The 21,937-nt window shown below is 40.5% G+C and overlaps 1 protein-coding gene across 1 annotated transcript in view; it reads left to right on the top strand.

The window, feature by feature from the left end:
• Positions 1-20,941, top strand: part of LOC307249718 (potassium voltage-gated channel subfamily B member 1-like) — a gene marked incomplete at both ends in the record, with an annotated part of 35,142 nt that extends 14,201 nt beyond the window's left edge. Inside the window, one exon of the mRNA XM_080026569.1 lies at positions 19,070-20,941. Coding sequence (XP_079882695.1) covers positions 19,070-20,941 — 1,872 coding nt within the window. The remainder of the gene's footprint in view (positions 1-19,069) is intronic.
• Between the last annotated feature and the right edge of the window lie 996 nt (positions 20,942-21,937).

Genomic DNA, 21,937 nt, shown 5'->3' with positions numbered 1-21,937 from the left:
ACATTTGTGGTTCCAGATCTCCATGGACAGAAGACACAGACTAAACATGGACAATTTGGAAAGTCTCGCTTTGTGTGAGTGATGGGTTGAATTGGTTGACCCTATGCTGAGCCCGTCTTCTGTTATTCCTCAAGCTTTCCTTTCTCGCTTGGCCCATATGCAGTTTATAAAGATAGCGTTAGCAGCTTTACCACATGAAATTCTCGTACAGAAAGAAGTCTTTTCATTTCAAATGTTAGTTGGATACAATGACAAGCACAATTGACCTGCTGACTATGTTTAAAACAAAATGTAAAGAAGACCTGTAATTAACATTTACCTTTGTTGTCTTATCCACCTAAAACCAAATAGTAATGAAGACAACATGTCTACGTCATAATTCTATGTTGACGTGCTTTCGTGTAATGCTATTCTTCTTGTGGTCAGCACAGTGGGTTAATAGCCAGACACAGCTTTGAGGAAATGAGACGGGAAGGATGTTCATTAGAGCCTCTTCATCAACGCTCTGGCCAGATCAGAATCAGAATTAAACGGAAATCCCAGGGACTATTCCTTGGAAACCTTGGCTCTGAGGATAATGCCAACAACAGCGGTGCCAAATCTCTTAGGATTTGCTCTCTAATCTGGGTGTGATCTCTCACTCTCACAGTCTAATGCCAAAAAGTGATTACAGAAATGCTTGCAATTCCTGTTGTTGCACAAACTCAAGAGGATACTCACAGAGGAATAGATTTGGTTATATATATTGCATTTTCTAACAGATTTAGAAATTGAACACCCCTTTATCCTGTTTATAAAGACATTACTTATTACTTTTATTGATATTATTTATGTGATTATTTAATTAATTTGAATTGTATGTCACTTGCCAGATCCGAAAATGGGAATGTGTCACTTACTAAATCACTGCTGAATTGTTTTTCACTTACTCCCTTCAGTGACATCCAGACACTTCAGCAGGGTGGATGCTCGCAACAAACACATCTAGGGAAGATGATTTTTTTCTGTTACCACCAGGATACTGTACACATCCTCCCTTCAATACATAAACCAATACAGTAGTTGCTGGGCAAGTCACCAGCTGCACTAGCAGCAGAGGAGGAAGATTAGTAGTGGGAAGGATAACAGCTGCAAATGAAAACAGCTTCCTGATTGATTTCTTTCATAAAGGAAACCTCTGTGTCTGCCCATTGGACAGTGTTGTTTACTCAACAGAACATTTGCACGCAAAGAAATGTGTAAATAGAATTGTGGCTAGAGTATAGCGAGGGTCAGGACAAGCAGAGGGAGAGAATTGTTAAGTGTGTTTTAATCTGGGGTCAGCATCTCCATGTATGGCAGTGATTGGCTAGAGCAGCATGCCTGACTGTCATCCAGCTTACTGCAGGTTGGATGGATGTGGGTTGTGTGTGGAGCATCAGGCACACGTCTGGCATGTGTTTAGTCTCTTTTTTTTCCCAGGATGTGCAGCCCCCCCCCCCCCCCCCCTCCACACACACACACACACACTTGGGTTCCATGCTTGGGAAACTCAAAATAGAGCAAATGATTTTGAGACAAGTGTTTTTTTTAATTAGGGATTTTTGTCTTGTTTTACCTACTCGAATCAGACCAGAGATTTCTTTATGTTCAATGTCTAAACTCTGGGATCCTGAGGATGCCAGCAGCATTAAACACAGGCCCTCTATAATTTAGGGTTTTGTTCCACTTGCAAATCACCGTCACTGCCACTTGCGACAGAGATGCTCCTGGCTGGAAATCAACTCTCTGCCGCAGTCCATGTTGGCTGTGTGCCAGCTGTTAACGACCTGCAGACATTTCTCATTCCAACAGTGTTATGACGGCAGGATTTCGTCTGAACACAAGAGCGTAAATTATTACACAATCACAAGCCGCTTAACTCGAAATTGAATATACAGTACAACCCAGATTTGATATTGGCAGCCAATCACCTCGCTAAAACAGGGCATTGGATCATTACAGTGCTCGTAATTTTTGAAACACATTCAGCTTGTGGGACTGTTCACACGCAGACAATGCTAAAAAGGGTATTTAAAGGAAGCAGGCTTCTTTTTTTATTCAATTTCCTTTTCCATGGAGATTTTTGGGGAGTTTTCTTCACTGTAATTAGGGGATCTGATTTTTATTCATTTAATGCCCATTGAAGCATTTGTATACAGCTTACAAGTAGGGCTGTACAAATAAAGTTTGAGTGCTTGAACATTGTCTAATAGCAATACACAGGCCTGCAACTCTTATTTAATCTGTTGATTATTTTTTAACTTATCATCAATTGATTGTTTTGTTTGATCAGTGGTCCAAAACCCTCTAAAATGTCATTTGAAAAACTACATTTGATGAAGAAAATCAGTAGAAAATCCTCATATTTAAGAGGCTGAGTGAAGCTAGGTTAAATTTGGCATTAATGCATGAAAAATTATCGAAATTATAAAATTTATATTTTTCTCAGGATTTATGTAACCTATTTATTTACTAATTGTTTCAGCATAAGCGTGAATACTTTTCACATGGTGGCAGCTGGCTTAGACTTCTTCCTTACCAGCTTCTAATGACGGAATACTCTTTATTATTTGTCAATGTCAATATGAGAGATTCAATGTGGGTTTCATAGAAGCAGGGAAAACTGCCTGTCAGATAACTTTTGAGTGTTATTCAATATTAACAGATGCTATTCATGCATTCATTTATACAAATTGGAGAGGAGAGTTTACTGACGTCACCTCTGTTAAATGAGCTATATTTATTCAGTGTGTTTCAGTAAGATCAAATGCACTCTGGCCTCTGTTCTCTATGTCCTGTTTTTTTTTTTGTCTTTTTTTTGTGAATGCCTTTCTGCATCTGTTATGCAAAATGCTAAAAGCCTCATGTCACCATGGAAACTATCAGCTTACTGTGGGCCAAGCTACTGCAGTCTCCCCATGAAGAGGCCTGCTTACACTGTGCTGCTGTGGTATGTCTGTTTGTGTACTTGTGTGTGCATAGGTAAGCCTTCACGTGTGAGTGAGAAGAGAAGTGTGAAAGAGGCAGAGAAAATAAACCTGGCTTTTTTTCTCTCCTCCGTCAATACAACATTACAATTAATCCTCCTGCATTCTGCATTGATGGAGCCAGTTGAGTTTCTGATCATCATTGTGCAAATCCATGGTTCAGTCATTCACACACACCGCATGTAGCTGCCTGCCTTTTTTTTTGTTGCATTTGCCATATGATGTGACAGACAGCCTGACACAATTTCTGCCTCATTACAATCTCTGTGGACTCTTATTAAAGCATGACTGAAAGGCCCTCTGGCCATGGTGTACACCAAAACATCACCCGTTCTCACATTGTTCTTTGTTCAAACTAACACACAGTGTTATGTATAGTTTACTTTAAGTAAAGTGTGTCCCCAATTTGCACTGTTCTGTTGTTTTTATAACCTGCATTGAAAGGCTCCATCTTGAAGTCACTTGTACTGAATGTTTTAATGTAGCTCAGACGCTTAGAATGAATTATGATATTTTAAAAGTTAGATCCCTTTATACTGTTTTTGCAAATGTCAGACTCAGTTTTTTTTAGACTGAAATGTATATGTGTTTGCTTGATCTATTTCGGACGTTGATCATTATAGCTCAACTTTCATTGGAGTGTTTCAGAAAATAGGGCACTTTTAACGTTTCTTCCCTGCCTGTTGCCTCAGGGCTCTCCAGTGCCTGTACATCTCCAGCAACATACATTATACACTGCACTTCAAGCATTTCCTCCTGGTCTCTTTCTACATTATGTATCTCTGACCTTGCTTTATAACTAAAGATGAGTGGGTGTATCTGAGAGTCGGGCCTCCATAGCACAGCACAGCTGGACAGAAATGAGCAGGGCGACATTTAGTGGTGGGACTCTGATGTAAGAGACATTCTGTACTTCATAGACTGTTAAATAGACACACACACAGCTGGGGTTGTCAGTGGTCAAGCAGGAAGTGTCTTGGTCTGCCCTTCCTCTCCTACTGAATCATTTAAGAGGAGACTCTGGCACACAGCAGATGTTTCACTTCTGCGGAATGAAAAATAGATGGTTTTATGTTACACAAGTTAAGTGTGAGAGGAATAATCATAGATTGAATTGGACTAACTTGAGTAATCAAAATGGTGCTGCTCAAGAAAGTGGAAATTCTGGACTGTTGGAAGCCCTTTTGGAGAATTTCATTTCACAATGAAAAAAAAGCAACCTATCTTTAGGGAGTGAATCTGAGGCTGAGATCTGCCATCCTGTTACAACGGGCTTGGGTGTAAAGTGCTGTGTCAGCTGGATGCCTTAATCTCCACAGGAGATGCTGAGGCATACTCACTTTTAAGACAAGACTGTGGGCCATTTCTTTCTCTGTGCAGATTGTGCATCTCAGATTTCTAAAAGAAATGCCGACTATGTTGAATGGAACACACCAACCGCCAACCAACCATTCATTGCTTGAACAGAAATCAATCGCCAATGCCATTCAGACAGAGAAAGATATGACCAATAGCCTACACGGACTAAGTGTAAATGAACGGATAACCAAAAGAAAATAGAGAAGGTATAAGAGGAGCTTTTGTTGTGGATCCAGTAACACAGCACTTTTTTAAAATAATTTCAACGTATTGAATTTAAGCCAGTTAAGTAGATTTTATTTTTGATGCATTAGCAATTTGCGTCTGGATTAAGCCGACATCCACAAGTAAATTCAGCTCTCAAAGTAAATTCGGCTCTCAACAGGAGTCTGCCACCATGTTCAAGGAAGATGGTGGCATTTTGGGAACTATTCTTTCTTTCTGAGAGCTAAATGAAAAAGTTGATACCACTCATACAGTATACAGTATGTTTGTTAAATACGAAGCTACAACCACATCAGCCAGTTACCTCAGCTTAAAGACCAAGAACAGTTAGCTATTTCTGAAGATAATACATTCCGCCTTAGCATCTCCAAAGCTAACTTATTAATGTTATAACTTCTTCGTTCAATCCTTTAATAAACTGATGTGTCAGTCTATTTTGTACGGATAAGACAGTGTTAATATAGAGGTTCTGGTTGGTAGATTTGTTTCGTATTTGGACAGCACAAGGCTAGCTGCTTCCTCCTCTTTCAGTTACTAAAATTAAAGAACAGGGACAAAACTACACACAGCTAAGCACAACTAAATCAGTCAGAATCAAGTTGGTTCTCAGTATATCAAGTTGGTTCTCAGTATATATATATATATATATATATATATATTTATATTTTTATATACTATCTATGCAATAACCCTACTATAACCCTACTATTTTTTTACGTTGTCTCCTTCCACTTCCTTGTGAAATCCTCCACGGGGATTCTTGAGCAGGCGCAGAAGCAAACTCTGATATGCGATGTCCGATCCCTGTATGCATGCAGAGAGAATGCCGACAATGAACGAGTTATCTAGGTGTTCTTACCTGACTTCTCTTGTCCGTTATTGTGCCGATTTGTGTGCGAAGTAGATCGGATAAAGGTGTTTACATGCAGTTTAAAAGTCCTGTTGAAGTCTTATTCGTTTAGTTACCCGATTATGAGTCTGCATGTAAACGCACTGAGTGTCTAAGTTTAGAACGGGTCATTATGCTCAGATGTTTTAATGTGCTGAACAATTTGAATGGTTTCATATTTGTCTCTTTTGGATGACTTAAAGAACAAATGAAAAACCATTTTACTCAACGAAAGGGGGAAAAAGGTTAGCTTGTTTCCCCAGTTCCAGGTTCCATGCTTAGCTAAGATAATCGTCTCCTCGCGACTTATGTCTCTGTCTTGTATGTCATCAAATGTCTCGCACTAGAACTGTAGTGTAGAACTGATCTGCCCATCATTTAGGATTATGCGCAGTGACCAGGCCTCTCCTGTTTCAGGTGCTGTTCACATTAAGCAGCCCAGGTAACTCTCTCCACTCAGCGCAGACACCTAATCATGTCACAGGAGCCCGGTGACATCTGCTCTTCATAGTAAACACAGAACAGGGCCAGTGCACCCCACCCGAGGCTCGTCACCCAAGACGGTAAATTAGTCGAAGTTACTTAGCTGTTAGCAGACACCAGATCAGTAAAGGCATCTTATCTGGCCTCTTGTGTCCGCTACTTGGCACGGCCTCGTATCAAGCTTCAGATCTGAGGTCCTGGCATGTGATGAGGCTTTGCACTTTGTAGCCATGGAGACATCTGGCTGAGTAAATAGTAAATAGCAGAGCTTAGCCTGGCACCGCCCGCCTACGTACTTCAACTCAATTTTAATTTCCCTTCAGTAGTCAGTGTGGGCCTGCGGAATATTCTTAGGTTTTCTCCGGACAGATTTTTGCCGGTCTAATCAGCGAACAGAGGGAGTGGCTCAGAAGCCGGCGCATGACACACGCCAAGACCAAACGTTATGCGATTGGTTAGCAGATCCTGAGTGGCACTGGGCAGATCCAATAGTTTTAAACTTCAACAGACACCCGCCTTCAAGTGAGGTAACGTTTGTCAATTGAGCGATTCCAGACCTTCTGTACAAATGAAATGAATTACAATGGTCTGGTAGGACCAGGCAAAGCTGAGCTTGCCTTGGTTACAGAAAAGAGATATTCCTCTTTCATCAGAATGGCGTCACGATGTCTAGACTAATGTTGCTGGACTCACAACGCTTACAACTGGAATTGACTCATTGATTTGCTTTCATTCTCAGAAATGACAGAGGTCATGAACTTGATTGTGTGATACAGTCTTGTCTCTCTCTCTTGTCTGGGTCCTGGTCATAATCTGCTTTAAAGCTAGTAGTGTCTCACTGCTTCTCTCTAGGTCGAATTGTGCTATATAAACTTGCCTTGCCTTGCCTTGCCTTGCCTTGCCTTGCCTTGCCTTGCCTTGCCTTGCCTTGCCTTGCCTTGCCACTCTGCTGACGTTTGATATCTTGCTCCAAGCCCAATTAAACCTGACTTGACCAGACTGATTGACATGTTGATTATGTCACCAAAAACCTGTTAGCAATCGCTCTACTGGTACTTATCCTCTTGTGTAACCAACACATTACCCCACTCATAAGACAAGAAACAAGGATTGTTTTTTACCCACTAAAACGCAGCCAAATGGTACATTTTCACAGTCGATGGTGATTCAGCATGATATATTCTGTTCTTTTTTTCTGTACTTTTTTATCGCCTGCTAACTATGCTGCCAGTTTCAGAGTGAACAAAGACCATGGCAACAAGAGACAGCTGGAGCTCCAACCTGTTATAAACAAGTATGAAGTACAAAGCCAGATTTTGAGTACTTGTCATTTTCAGCTGGGTGAGAGGAGACGTGATTGTGCTGCAAGCCATGCGAGACGTGGTGTATTTCATGCCCACAAAAACGCCCACTGTATATTAGGGTTGTACGTCTCAGGATCACACAAACCACACTTATTCCATTACTAGGGCTCGGCCATACAGGTTTTGTGTTGTTGTTTTATGCTGCTGTTTTATGCTGCTGCCCACTGAAGGATCCCACAGCTGGTTTATGCAGACAGACAGGCATATCCTGTGAGGAAGAACTGCCTGTCTCTCAAACTCAGAAGAGAGAGAGAGAGTGCATAGCTAATTTCACCTTATCTGGAACATTTTGAATGGCGTGCAAATAAATTTGCTCTTTTGTATAACAGTGATTCTTGAGAACCGGGACAAAAGGCCGTCCATATGTATCTGCTGTTATCTTTAAAAATAGGGATTAAGAATAGAATGTCTGGAGCACAATTATCTCTCTATATATATTATTATAATCTCTCATATCAATAAAAACTGTTTTTCTTCAACACATTCATGTTTTATATGGTTTCAAAGTGGTGGGACACTTTTTGTCACCACCGTCAGACAATCCATTAAAATGTAAGAAAATCAGCCAAAATAAGGGGCAGCTGTCACTATGAAGGACCTCTTGTCACATTCTACCTCTGCAGAGTACATTAGAGTCAGACAGGCTCTGATAAGTGTTGTAGTTTTAGAATATTTTACACTCCAAATCTTGAAAGTCATGCGTCACAACCATGATATGTCAACACCGACTTACAATTTCTGAAGAAGTTATTTGAAATGTTTCGATAATTTTATATTCCTGAAGTAGTTCATACTAGCACCAATCATCAACAGAAAAAACAAATGGCTAACTAGATTAATTCCATTTGTTTTGTTTAAGAAATGTTAAATATGTCAACACCGTCAGCTGTCAACTCCGTCAGATTTCCTGTCTGACGGTGGTGACAGGCCAATGACGGAGTTGACAGTCAATGTGAAGGCATCATATTTGGGTGGTATTCAAGTTATTATAATCATATTAAATACAGAAATAGGGTTTAGTTTTTCTTATAGGGGAAAACGGTGTAATCTGAGCCACTTTTTACATTTGCTCCCCTCTAAGCGAGCTAAAATGATTTATCACTCAAATGTACACATTTCCCATTAATTCAGGATGTTTCCTATAAATGGGCATTAGCAGAATTTTTTCAAGACAAAGGGCAGTGAAAATATGATTGTTTAAAAAAAAGTTGTCATGTGGCTCACTTTACCCCAGCTGTGGGGTAAACTGAGACAGACCAGAAAAATCAAGGGGGTAAAGTGAACCAGCTGGGGGTAAACTGATCCACTTACTTTTTCCACACTGAAACTACCATAACAACACATATTGTAACAGTTAGAATCCTGAAAGCTAGCCACACATTCCAGAACTAGTGTCAGACTAGTAAAAGAATGATGGGGTTTGGTCAATTAAGCAAAGCAAATTTTCTAAACACTTGAAAGTAACTCTGAACAAAATCAAATACAACATATTATAATTCAAAAGGTTTTAATAAGATTCAAATGAAAGATAGAACCAGTTAGATTAGAACACAGTCTGGGGGTCAGAACACAGGACCCTTAGATCCAGCTTGTGTCTGGGGGTCAAAGCATAGGAAAATCAGAACCAGCGAGAACAGCCTGGGACTCAGAACACAGGAGAAGACCCAACTGGATTATAACATCAGCCTGTCATACTCTACAACTAGACCTACTCTACATTCCAGCCCTGAAGGTTACAGGGAAAGATGAGAAGGTGCTCTTTCCGTGTGGTTGCCCCAGGTCGTCTTCCTGGTGTATTTCCTTGGCATGATGGCTTTTCTACAATGTGTATGACATTAAAATAAAACATATGTCATGTAATATTACATTAAAATATGTTTAAGACTAAACTTAACTTGTGCCTCATGGTGGGGGAAAGTGAGACAGTGGCTCACTTTCCCCCACAGCATTTGGCTCACTTTCCCCCACCACCACAATTTGAGAAAAAACTACCTCTCTTAGCATTTCAGGCTAATCTTTAGCTAATATCATCACATGGTTTTTATATGTTGGTAGTTCATAAACACGTATGATAGAAGTTTTTCTACGTGAATACATTTGCTTTGGCACAACAGTTGATTAAGTTGACAGCAAGAAAATTAACTTTTACTTGCAAAATACCTATTTTGGTGAAAAAAACATGCTTACCACAGCACCATGAGGTCCTCTCTTTCAGGGCCATGGGGAAATGAGAGGGGCTTGAAAACATATATCTCACATGACCAAAAATATTTTCCGTTGCCTAGATACAGGGGGTGGCTCACATTACCCGATGCCTCAGATACCCCCGTTCTCCCCTACTGTATTTATGGAAACTCTCACAATCTTTTTTTGTCATGGATGATTCTTAAAAAAGTACAGGATGATATACAAAATGAGAAGATTTGGTCTGAGTCTTTTAGAGCAAGTCTGATTGAAAGACTGTAATGTGAATTTTAGGGGTTTTGTTGAAGCATTTCATGGAAATTCAGCACTCTACATAGGAAAATGGGACTCAATTCTCCCAAATTACTTACCTCACATTTTCCCATCTCTACCACTTATTATAAAATTACACGTATAGATTACATATTTATATTATGATTAGATACATCCTGTATAATAAAAAATATATATTATTTCCCTTGCTAAAGGGCTCTTACATGATAACTCATCAATGCAAGGTGCACAAGAGGGTGACAGCTGCCGGATTCAGAGTAATTTCTGGAGGTTTATGGTTTGAAATCAATAGTCTTGCATCATTAAGGTTATGTGGATCTATAAGCCTCCTTTGCGCTGCCAACACAGAAGCTCCAGTGGGATATTTTATCTTTTAATAATCTTGGACCACTCTCATTTCATGCTTAAACTGATTTATATGCCTCATGATGAAACTACTCAGTTAGTGTCTGAGATCTGCAGCAGCCCAGTATGGCCTACATAAAATAGTTTTGAATTATCTAAAAACAATCTTTTAAAACTAAGATTATATAGAACTAATCCTACACATACGGGAGGACAAATATGCTAATTTGATCTTGGCATGCATTCTCCAACTGCACCTGACAACACAGGTGTTCCAGATGTAAGAGTAAAGGTTTGCTGTCCAAAGTGGAAGGCCAGAGGCAAAAGCACAGATGTTTTATCAGAGGGGGACTTTTAATGGCGACAGCACTGATTTGGCCACAGCCATCACGGAAGCAATGTCTCATCTCACTCATTTACTCTTTTAGTTTGTCCTTATTTTTCACACGCCTCTGTTCTTTTTTCTCATTGTGCAGTAAAAAATCGCATCAATCAGATTCACGGGCATATATATGTCACCGTTTATGTTATAAACGGCTGTTGAATTATATTTCTTCCATTACTCATAATTCTTTGCAAATGTCCATACAAATGTCTGTGTCTGGGCTTCTCATCATTTTAGCACCACCTTCACACTTCCCGGGACATATCCTGTGCGTAGCCGCAAGCTCAGCCATCCATCTCCCTGACCCCACTTCAGCACAAGGCAGGCTCTCTGCTATAGGCGGGACATACGAGGTTGCCAGGCAAGGTGAAACAAGGTAGTTGAGGTGAACAGAACATCTGTGTGAGACACAGGAGGTCTTGTAAGTTTGGGAGATGCTTAATGTCATTCTCTATCTGCTTTAGAAACAGATGGGGAGGTTAGACAAGGGGCACTTATGTAATATTAAACTGTTCATCACTTTTCAACCAGATTGGGATGCAAAGTTGAGGATGTTAATTAAAAGACTAAATGTGTTTGTTTTTCATCTTTTGACAAGACATCTGTTAACAATGCATACTGGATAAATAATTAAAAAAATACAATGAAATCAACTAAAATCAGCATGTGTTACCCAATCAATACCACTTAAATATGTAAAATAATATAAGAATGTTGCAGTTTAAGAAATCATGTGTAAATTACACATCGGTGATCCCTGTCTGATGCCTCCTCAAAGTTTACTCACTTTTTGTTTTAGTGGTAACAATAATAACGAACTCCATCAAAATGTTTTAAAATCACAGAAACATTATTTTGCCTTCTGGTGGATCAAAAAGATACAGAATATGTCAGGCTGATCTTTAGAGAAATGTGTATAAAGTGATGAACATGGGATGTAGAATATTTCCACTTGCAGTGCAGTGCAGCCATAAGAAAACACAGATGGTTGGGTTTGAACAATAAAATAATTCTGTTGACATTTTATATACCTACTCATTGTTATTCCCAAGTCCCATTAAAAGACTAAATTGTTGACAACATTGATACATATTTAATGCCATCATGCGGCTGAAAATTATTTTGTAAAACAAAATACAATGTTCACTTGTCTCTTAACACGAATACTATAGAGAGTTAAATTGTTGAACATTGTTTAACGAGCCATTTTAAAGAATGATACTATACATTTGTGAGGCATTTGAATCTAGTTTAAACTAATGAACTTGAGTCTGAGTACGACAGACAGGTTGGGGAATGCGGAAAGTAATAAAAGCCGGACTTACATGTAGCTGGTTTTGGTATTTTGTAGATTTTTTGACAGTAAATAATAACAAAGGATTCTCTCAGCCTGTTCCATTAGAAACCTTAAAACTCTGTAAGTGGAAAACAATTGCATATAAAGGGGTTGAGGGGTTAGAAGGAGTAGCCATTAATTGACATAGGAGGGCAGCAAGTGAGAGTCATTTACAGCAGCGATCTCTATGTGGAAACGTCCAAGAAGGTTATGGAAACCCTAGGGAGGAAGTGTTTACAGCCTGTGCCAGAGAGGATTCTCCCCTTTGTTTACCGGCAGCGTAACTACATACCTCTTTTCCATTGAAGTCTTTACTTAAAGGAAAAACACTGACACTGTATCCGACTGAGGGAGCAGACCCACACAGCAGACTGGGAAGGATGAAGGTCAGCTGACAGCACCGGGCACTGGGCCAGAAAACATTGTTTGGCAAATCACGGAAGAAGTAAAGAACAACAATAGGATTAGAGATGCCACCTTTCACTCAACATGCCCTCGGAAAATAAAGTGAGCAAGTCACTGTGAATGTGAACATAATCCATCCATTGACTTGTCATGCAGTGTAAAGGGCCAAACCTTTTACGATGAGGGATGACTAGACGTGAGCCAACATTTCACGCGGCATGACTCAAGGGAAAGCCCCAGATACCAGATGAAAAGATTGCTTCTGGCAACTACAATGCCACTTTTGTTCTTCATGGCATCTGTCCCCATACTTAAATGTCAGTCGTGTGTCGAGTTCTTCTGTTTTCATTCATTCCTTACACGCCCTCCAGCCTTTATCTGACTCCACTCTCTTTCCCCTGGCTGCCGTCTCCCTTCTGTCTTATCTCTTCTGCCTCGTCTCTCCTGAGTTCTCTGTCTCAAAATACTGCAGTATGTACAGTGCCTTGCAAAAGTATTCATACCCCTTGACATTTTCGACATTTAGTCACGTTATAACCACACGGGTACATTTATTTTATTGGGATTTTATGTGATAGACCAACACACAGTGGCGCATAATTGTGAAGTGGAATGAAAATGAAACGAGGTTTTACATTTTTTTAATAAATAAAAAACTGAAAAGCATGGCGTGCAAAAGTATTCAGCCCCCTGAGTCAATGCTTTGTAGAACCACCTATCGCTGCAATTACAGCTATTAAGTCTATTTGGGTATGTCTCCACCAGCTTTGCCCATCTACAGACTGACATTTTTGCCCATTCTTCTTTAAAAAAATAGCTTGAGCTTCAGATTTAGCATCAGATTGGATGGAGAGCGTCTGTGAACAGCAATTTTCAAGTCTTTCCAGAGATTCTCAATTGTATTGAGGTCTGGACTTTGACTGGACACATGACTATGCTTTGATTTAAACCATTCCATAGTAGATCTGGCTGTATTTTTAGGGTAGTTGTCCCTCTGGAAGGTGAACCTCCACCCCAGTCTCAAGTCTTTTGCAGACTCTAACAGGTTTTCTGCCCTGTAGTTGGCTCCATCCATCTTCCCATCAACTCTAAACAGCTTCCCTGTCCCTGCTGAAGAACAGGACCCGCAAAGCATGATGCTGCCACCACCATGTTTCACGGTGGGGATGGTGTGTATAGGGTGATGTGCAGTGTTAGTTTCTGCCACACATTGCATTTTGCATTCAGGCCAAAAACTTTGGTCTCATCTGAATATGATGTGTCCCCCGCATGGCTTGTGGCAAGGGTTGGAGGAAGGTGCTCTGGTCAGATCAGACCAAAATGGAAGTTTTTGGCCTTAACGAAAAGTGCAATGTGTGGTGGAAAACTAACACTGCACATCACCCTATACACACCATCCCCACTGTGAAACAAGGTGGTGGGAGCATCATGCGTTGGCGGTTCTTTTCTTCAGCAGGGACAGGGAAGCTGGTCAGAGTTGATGGGAAGATGGATGGAGCCAAATACAGGGCAGAAAAACCTGTTAGACTTGAGACTGGGTGGAGGTTCACCTTCCAGAAGGTTAAATACCCTAAACATACAGCCAGATCTACTATGGAATGGTTCAAATCAAAGCATAGTCATGTGTTAGAATGGCCCAGTCAAAGTCCAGACCTCAATACAATTGAGAATATCTGGAAAGACTTGAAAATTGCTGTTGACAGATGCTCTCCATCCAATCTGATGCTGAATCTGATGCTTGAGCTATTTTGTAAAGAAGAATGGGCAAAAATATCAGTCTCTAGATGGGCAAAGCTGGCGGAGACATACCCCAATGGACTTGCAGCTGTTATTGCAGCGATAGGTGGTTCTACAAAGTATTGACTCAGGGGGGCTGAATACTTATGCACGCCACGCTTTTCAGTTTTTTATTTAAAAAAAAATTAAAACCATATTTCAAATTCATTCCACTTCACAATAATGCACCACTTTGTGTCTATCACATGAAATCCCAGTAAAATAAATGTACGTGTGAGGTTTTAATGTGACAAAATTCCAAGGGGTATGAATACTTTTGCAAGGCACTGTAAATCTCTATCCTTTCACTGATGATTAGAACATCATGACTCTCTCTTCTAAAAAGGTATGCCACTATCTGTGTGAACCCGTTGTCTCAAAAACTACTGCAACAGCAAAAGGCTGACAGTACTTTGACTGTATTTATACTGATCTCTCACTGGAGAGTTATTTTGAGGTATTTATCTTGAGTTATTTTTAAAAGTGAGGATTTTAGAAGTTGAAGTATAAATAATATGACTGTGGCTCAGGTGGTATAGAGCAGGTTGGCCAATGATCGAAGGGTTGGCGGTTCGATCCCCGCCCTGCCACTTGTGTCATAGTTGTTGTGTCCTTGGGCAAGACTCATCAACCACCTTGCCTCGTGTGAATGTCGATAGTTAGCCTGTGTAAGAATGTGTGTGTGAATGGTAATGTGGGAATGGGAACATGTCTCCCTTGAAAAAGAGTCTCTGGTCTCAATGGGATTTACCTGTAGAAATTAAGGTTATGATAATAATAATAATAATAATAATAATAATAATAATAATAATAATAATAATAATAATAATAATAATAATAATAATAATAATAATAATAATAATAATAATAATAATAATAATAATAATAACAATAATAATATGAAAATAATATGAAAATAAGCTAAAGAGGGAGCTAAGTTACTTAATTGTGATGTCTGTTTTGACCAGGACATTGTAATGGGTGAGGTCTAAGACAGAAAAAGATGGAGGCATGTTTTGAGAAAAATGCGAATGTATGTAGGGTATATCCTACTGGCATTGGTAATGCCATGACTTTGCTCCACATTTGTGGCTTTAAGTGTAATGTCCCTACAACCTGAGGATGGTTTGCAATATGGAACAGTTATTCATCTCCCCTTTAGGATTGGATGGATTGTAAACACTTTGGTGATCCGCTGACTTTGCATATAGCACCATAGTTCAGAAATGCTTTGTTTTTAAGTCCTGGGAAATGATGAGCACAACCTGGCTACGCACCAGGGGCCGTATTCACAAAACATTTTAAGGCTTAAGGTCCTAACGTGCTGATTTAGGAGTAACTCTCAAAAATAAGGGGCGTTTCACTCCTAATTTTAGGACTCCTAACTTTTTAAGATAAGTGTAATTCACAAAGCATTTTAGCGCTAAAACTAGCTCCTAAATCTATAAAAAGCTAGGAGTCCTCGAGAGGACTCCTAATACACTAAGAGTAAATCACAGACAACCATTTGATGGTGTTTTGGAGAGATTTAATGCTAGTGAGCTTTATAAAAGGTACCTTTGATAGCTGTAAGGGTTTAATGCTCTTAGTAAAGCTATATTTAGAAAGTATAGACACATTTATATTTATTATATTTATATAAAAAAATATTTATTAAGTTCCTTTTCCTCCAGTTGCTTTGGGTTTACGATGCACTGAAAGTTACTGTTGGTGTCACGTTTGGGTTTAATTTCCTACTAGAGTAGACCTATATGTGGCACTTCCCAGCATCTCCTCCGTTCCACAGGTCTGCTACAACTCTTTACTTTAATACAGCGACACGATATGGATATCTCCCACAGTGTTTCCATCATAAATTCACTCTTAGCTCTCATTACCTCTCAGCCAATCACTATGGGCATAGAAGGTATGAACATGACATCATCCATAGCAACAGGGTCAACACCGCCCTCTAGTCTTAGCTAAGGAGTCCCTCCCATTCCATAGTAAAAGTTGGTCTTATCAGCTTTGTGAATAGGTTTTAAGAAATTACTCCTTACTAAGAACTTTTAGTGCTCCTTAGGAGTACTCTTAGCACTAAGATAAAATGTTTTGTGAATACGGCCCCAGGTCACTCTCAAACTCTTATTCCTGATGGGACACTCCCTCTCTTGAGGAACCTCCTGCCATTTGTTTATAGGAATTCTCCTTCCCTCTCCAACGCAACTTTGATCAAGCATGAAGAATACTGACCTTGTGAGGTGAAAGTAGCATGAAAACTACTCACACACAACACACACACACACACACACACACACACACACACACACACACACACACACACACACACAACACACACACCTCTTCCAGGACAGGATTGCTTGCACTTCAGGAGGATATTAAATATTCATTCTCTGGCCTTTAGGCCTCTGTGAAAGGGAGACTGTGTGTGTGTGTGTGTGTGTGTGTGTGTGTGTGTGTGTGTGTGTGTGTGTGTGTGTGTGTGTGTGTGTGTGTGTGTGTGTGTGTGAGTGTGTGTGTGTGTGTGTGTGTGTGTGTGTGTGACATGGGTGCATTTGTCGTTGTTGTGTAGAAGTAGCGACAGTCTTGATCAGATTCACCTTCCAATTGGGCAAACAGTAGGCAGTATGGGCTGTCCCTATGACCTCACTGCTCATCATTAAGAGCTAATGAGGTAACAGAACACTAACCATAAATATCGTCAGCATCTGTTGTCTTCATCCCCCTGTTCCATAGTAAAAAAATATTCACCCAATTACATTTTACTTCAGTGCCTGTAGACCCACCTTGAGAATAGTCACTTAGCTCTAATTGTTTGCTTTCCTCTTTCTGCTAAGTTTTCTCTGGCATCTACATAAAGATATTCATATTATAATTCCTCATTGGTGAAACAATGTCATGCCAGCCAGCATAGACAAGTTTCTGCTGCATTTCACAGACTGGGTCAGCCTAATTCCCTCTGTGTCACATATTTTGCACTGTGCTGAGTGTCTTGGGTAGACACTTCTTTCTTTCAATCTATCTCTGTGGTGAGATCACATCCCAGATAATCCCCTCTTGCTGACCCAGGTTGGCATGCTGCCAGCCAGGCAAGGAGGGGAAAAGATGCTCTGGTCTCTCTCTTTTCAATTGTTGCTGCTAAATTATTTCACATGTGGTTTAATTTTACTTTTTACTTGAATCACTATGGAAATATGAATGATGTTGAACTACCAGCAAGCTACTGGTAATAGTTACATGTAATTCTCTACTCCTCACCACTAATAGGTCCTATTTGAACGTTTTCATCCATTAGTTCGGGTCTCATGGGATCCAGACAGGGAGGCAAACTATTTCAAGGAATGCTCTTGTGGGGTTTAAATGAGTCTGTCTGCCCTTGAATTCACCCTCAATGCTATCTGGTTGCTGATGTTGAAATGCCTTTACTCTGCTCTTCCCCCTGCCTTTCCTCACCATCGTCCCAAGTCTCTGCTTTTAGTTCCTCCCTGCTCATAGGCCAAGGTAGGTGTAAAAGCAGTCACCTGTCAACATTAATTAAAGCTTATGGCCGCTAATTGATGCCAGGGAATAATCCTCCTCGCCACTGGCCATGAGACACATCCTCCCCTCCACAGTGACCTTGTGTTGGATTTCACACTGATTCAGTGACAGGAATGTGGCACACCTGCACACCCACAACTGTTCTTAATCCCCAGTGCTGTGACCAAACCCTATTGTACTCAGCAGATAATATCTTTAGAAGGTGGCTCCAGTAGTCTGTCAGGCAAGCTCACTGATCATGCATGGTGTGCTCTGTAAAAAAATAAAATAAATAACACATTGTGGTTTTCTTGTAGCATTGGGTTTTGAAGGATTGAATCACATTAAATGGAATGTAGAGGGAAATGGTAAAAAGCATGTATCTCTCACAAAAAAACAACATCTGCCCCGGCGATGACATAAGCTCTGACCCTATTTCAAGATCACAGTACATGCCATGAATACTCTGGACAACGTGAAATGGTCCGTAACCTTACAGTATATTATCAGAAAATTTCACCACGAGTTGAAGTAATTTATCAAGTTTGAAAACACAAGTTAGTGTCAGAAATGGAACCGCACCAGTTTGATATATTGAAATGGAGTTATGACCTTACTCTGAAATTGTTAAAGCACTAGTCCACATTGGTGGAGTGTTTTAACTTTCAGCATTGTTGTTTAGGGACTTTCTTCATTTCCCCTTTTGACCAACGCTCCCATTCAACCTTTAATTGACCAAAACTAGTCCTCCAAACGTCTGATCTGTAAAGCACTTTGTAGAAATATATACTGCGAGTAGAATTATGATCCTTTGTTCAAATGAAAGTGTGAGGCCAACCACAGGTTCAAGGTAATGGGAAGGACAGACAGCAAAACAGATGGCTTCAGAGTTATTGCAATTTCAGTGCAGTCTTAATCTTTTCAGTCCAGGAGACTATCATCAGTTCAGGGTTGTACTGATGATTAAACTTTTTTTTGTGACAGATTAAAAGCCACCTGACCAACACCCCCTCAAACGGTATTAGTGGACTGTATTTCAAATTGACCCTCAAGAGAACTTTATTAACCAAACAAGATTAACAGTCGACAGCCATGCTACCAGCTGTGTGAGACTGTACTGCAGACTGATGCTTTGCGCTAAACGCTAACGCAAGCATAAAAACACTGTTTTTATGATACATCTTGAGGGAAACATGAATTTGTGTACCAATTTGCATTGCAAACCATTCAGTAGTTCTTGATACATTTCACATAAAACCATGAATGGCAATGTCATGGGGTACTAGAGGAAAGTTCAGGAAATCACCAAAGACGGCAAAATAAATAACCAAAGGATCTACATACACCTCTGGGGTCCAATAAATGTTGAGATATATATTTCATTGGTAGACCGATAGTTATGGTAAACTTTGGATATACAATACTGGGGTATATTCCTCAGAAATGATTGTGTATTCTTCAGTGTTTTTCATTGCTCTTTTCTTCTGTGTTTTCCAGATCCTGGCGATTATCTCCATCCTTTTCATTGTTTTGTCCACCATTGCCTTGTCTCTGAACACCCTTCCAGAGCTGCAGGACATAGATGAGTTTGGTCAGTCCACAGACAACCGACAGCTGGCCCACGTTGAAGCTATATGTATTGCTTGGTTTACCATGGAGTACCTGCTTCGCTTCCTCTCCTCCCCCAGCAAGTGGAAGTTCTTTAAGGGTGCTCTGAATATTATCGACCTCTTGGCCATCCTGCCATACTACGTCACCATCTTCCTCACAGCATCAAACAAAAATGTGCTGCAATTTCAAAACGTTCGTCGAGTGGTTCAGATTTTCCGGATCATGCGGATCTTGCGTATTCTGAAGCTGGCTCGTCACTCAACAGGCCTTCAGTCGCTGGGTTTCACTCTAAAAAGGAGCTACAATGAGCTGGGCCTGCTGATCCTTTTCCTGGCCATGGGCATCATGATATTCTCCAGTCTGGTGTTCTTTGCAGAAAAGGATGAAGAGGACACTAAGTTCAAAAGCATCCCAGCTTCTTTCTGGTGGGCTACCATTACTATGACAACAGTAGGCTATGGAGACATCTACCCAAAAACTCTTTTGGGAAAGATAGTTGGAGGTCTATGCTGCATTGCCGGAGTACTGGTGATAGCCTTGCCTATCCCCATCATTGTGAATAACTTCTCTGAGTTCTACAAAGAGCAAAAGAGGCAGGAGAAAGCCATCAAAAGAAGGGAGGCTCTGGAGAGGGCTAAGCGAAATGGTAGCATTGTCTCCATGAATATTAAAGATGCATTTGGCAATGATGTAGAGCTGATGGATATAATGGTGGAAAACCCTGATGCAATGAAGGAGAAGGTGCATGATAATCATGTGTCTCTAATTCCGCAGAAAGGGTCACAGAAACTCAAGTCTCAGATGAGCCCCAGCAGCAACGCTAAGACTCTTGAAGTGAGCTACCAAGAGCACGCCAAGCCCTCTGGAAGCCCTCAGCATCTTAGTGCACACAAACTGGAAGAGATGTACAACAAGATGGCCGAGACCCAGCAACAACCTAACCTCAACCTCAACCGCAAGGAAAAAGGGCCGTCCAAAGCAGTTAGGCAAAAAGCTGGATTTGAGATGGGAAGCATTCCCGCTAAAGCAATCTCAAGCACAGCAGAGGTAGTTGCAGACATGAGGAGCATTTCCAGCGTTGACAGCTTCATCAGCTGCGCCACTGACTTTCTTGAGAGCTCTCGCTTTTCCCAAAGCCCTGTCGGCAACATGCCAGGGAGGGTCAGCACCAACCCCAGCCTGGAGCCCACCTTGGAGAATGAGCACGAAGGATCCCAGTGCAACAATACGCTCCTGACAGGACGAAGCAACAAGCCCGGCTGGCATCCTGAAAGCCCCAGGGGTCTTCCCTTCAAAAACCCACTCAAGAGTAGCTCTATCCAAGTCAACTTCAGAGATGGGGACGATACAGTGACTGGAGCCCTCTCAGACAGCTCATCTGTCCAGAGCCCCCAAGTGTCTGTCTACACAACTGCCAGCAGCAGGACACCCAAGAAAAGCCAGGAGACTTTACGGCCGGGCATCTACACATTCCACGATGCATCCATCAATAAATTCATTGATGCTGACACGGATGAGGAGGAGCACCTGCATGATGGTTCACGGACCAACCCATCCCGAAGACTCTTAGACAGAGCTTGCCCTAAGTCTGGTCAGCACTGCAGCTTCCAGCAAGGCTCCAACCACATGGAGGGTCTGCAGAGGAAGCCAGGGAACAGCACTCTACCACTAGAAAGGCAGGAGAACAACATGGCTCATGAACTACAGCCACTTCAGGGAGAGAAGAGATATTCTAAGGCTTGGAGTAACAATAAGTGAGAGACCATGGAGGAGACATACAGGAGTGGAGGAAGCAGAAAGGGAAATAAGAAACGCAGTAAACTCATCAAAAACTGAATTTCCCAAAAATATGAAAGGCACTGAAACATTTGCAGGAACATTTGCAGATCTGCAATACAAAATGCTCCCTCCATTAAAAGGAAACAATAGGCCTACTCGTAGACAAAGGTTAAGATTTCTTTTTTTTTGCCTCTCAAATCTTTTCCTACAAAAGACCCCTATGATAATTTAGAAAGGGACTTATATGATCTAAGAGATTTCAAGAATTCCTGTCTGATAATTTTTAATATTTATACATCTGTTTTAGCCCAGATTAGCATCTTAATAACACTCATAAGACAACAGAATATAATTTTTATAAGCAAACCCCTATTTTTCTGGCCACTTTAGCCAATGCTATCCAATCAGTAGCAATGTAGCACGATAAACTGGGAAACTCATTCAGTTTACATAGTTCAAATAACAATGTTGTAGGGGAATCTTATCATGTATTTAGTTATAGTTATACAATGTATAATAATGGCATCACAAATGCAACAGTGTGCGAAAATGTAAATTTTTCTTCCTTTAACTTCTGTCATCAAAACTGGCCTTAGTTTGTGTTGTCCACAATGTTTTATTTTTGTGTTTGTATGAGTGAGACAGACAGCACATCCATAAAAAAGTGTGTGCAATGATTATCTTTCTTATACACAATATTTATTGTTATGTTCTGTAATTGAGCTCTTGTGTGAACTTGAGGAGAAACAAGTTTGTCTGTGTACGTTTCTGTTCAACAGGAGTTTTATTGTCATGCTCATCTATATTTTTTACTGCACAGAAAACACTGTGACGACACACAGAGAGACACTGTGAGGCACAACCATCTATTTCCCTCTTGTTCCCATTTTGCCCAAGAGAGAACTGTAAGTTAATGATGCTTTTTATTATGAACACAGAAAAAAAAATGTCTTTGTTAATTTATTTTTTATTGTT

The sequence above is a fragment of the Ammodytes marinus genome (genome assembly GCF_949987685.1).
Source record: "Ammodytes marinus genome assembly, chromosome: 4".
NCBI classification, from domain to species: domain Eukaryota; kingdom Metazoa; phylum Chordata; class Actinopteri; order Uranoscopiformes; family Ammodytidae; genus Ammodytes; species Ammodytes marinus.
This window is presented reverse-complemented; position numbering and strand designations above follow the sequence as displayed.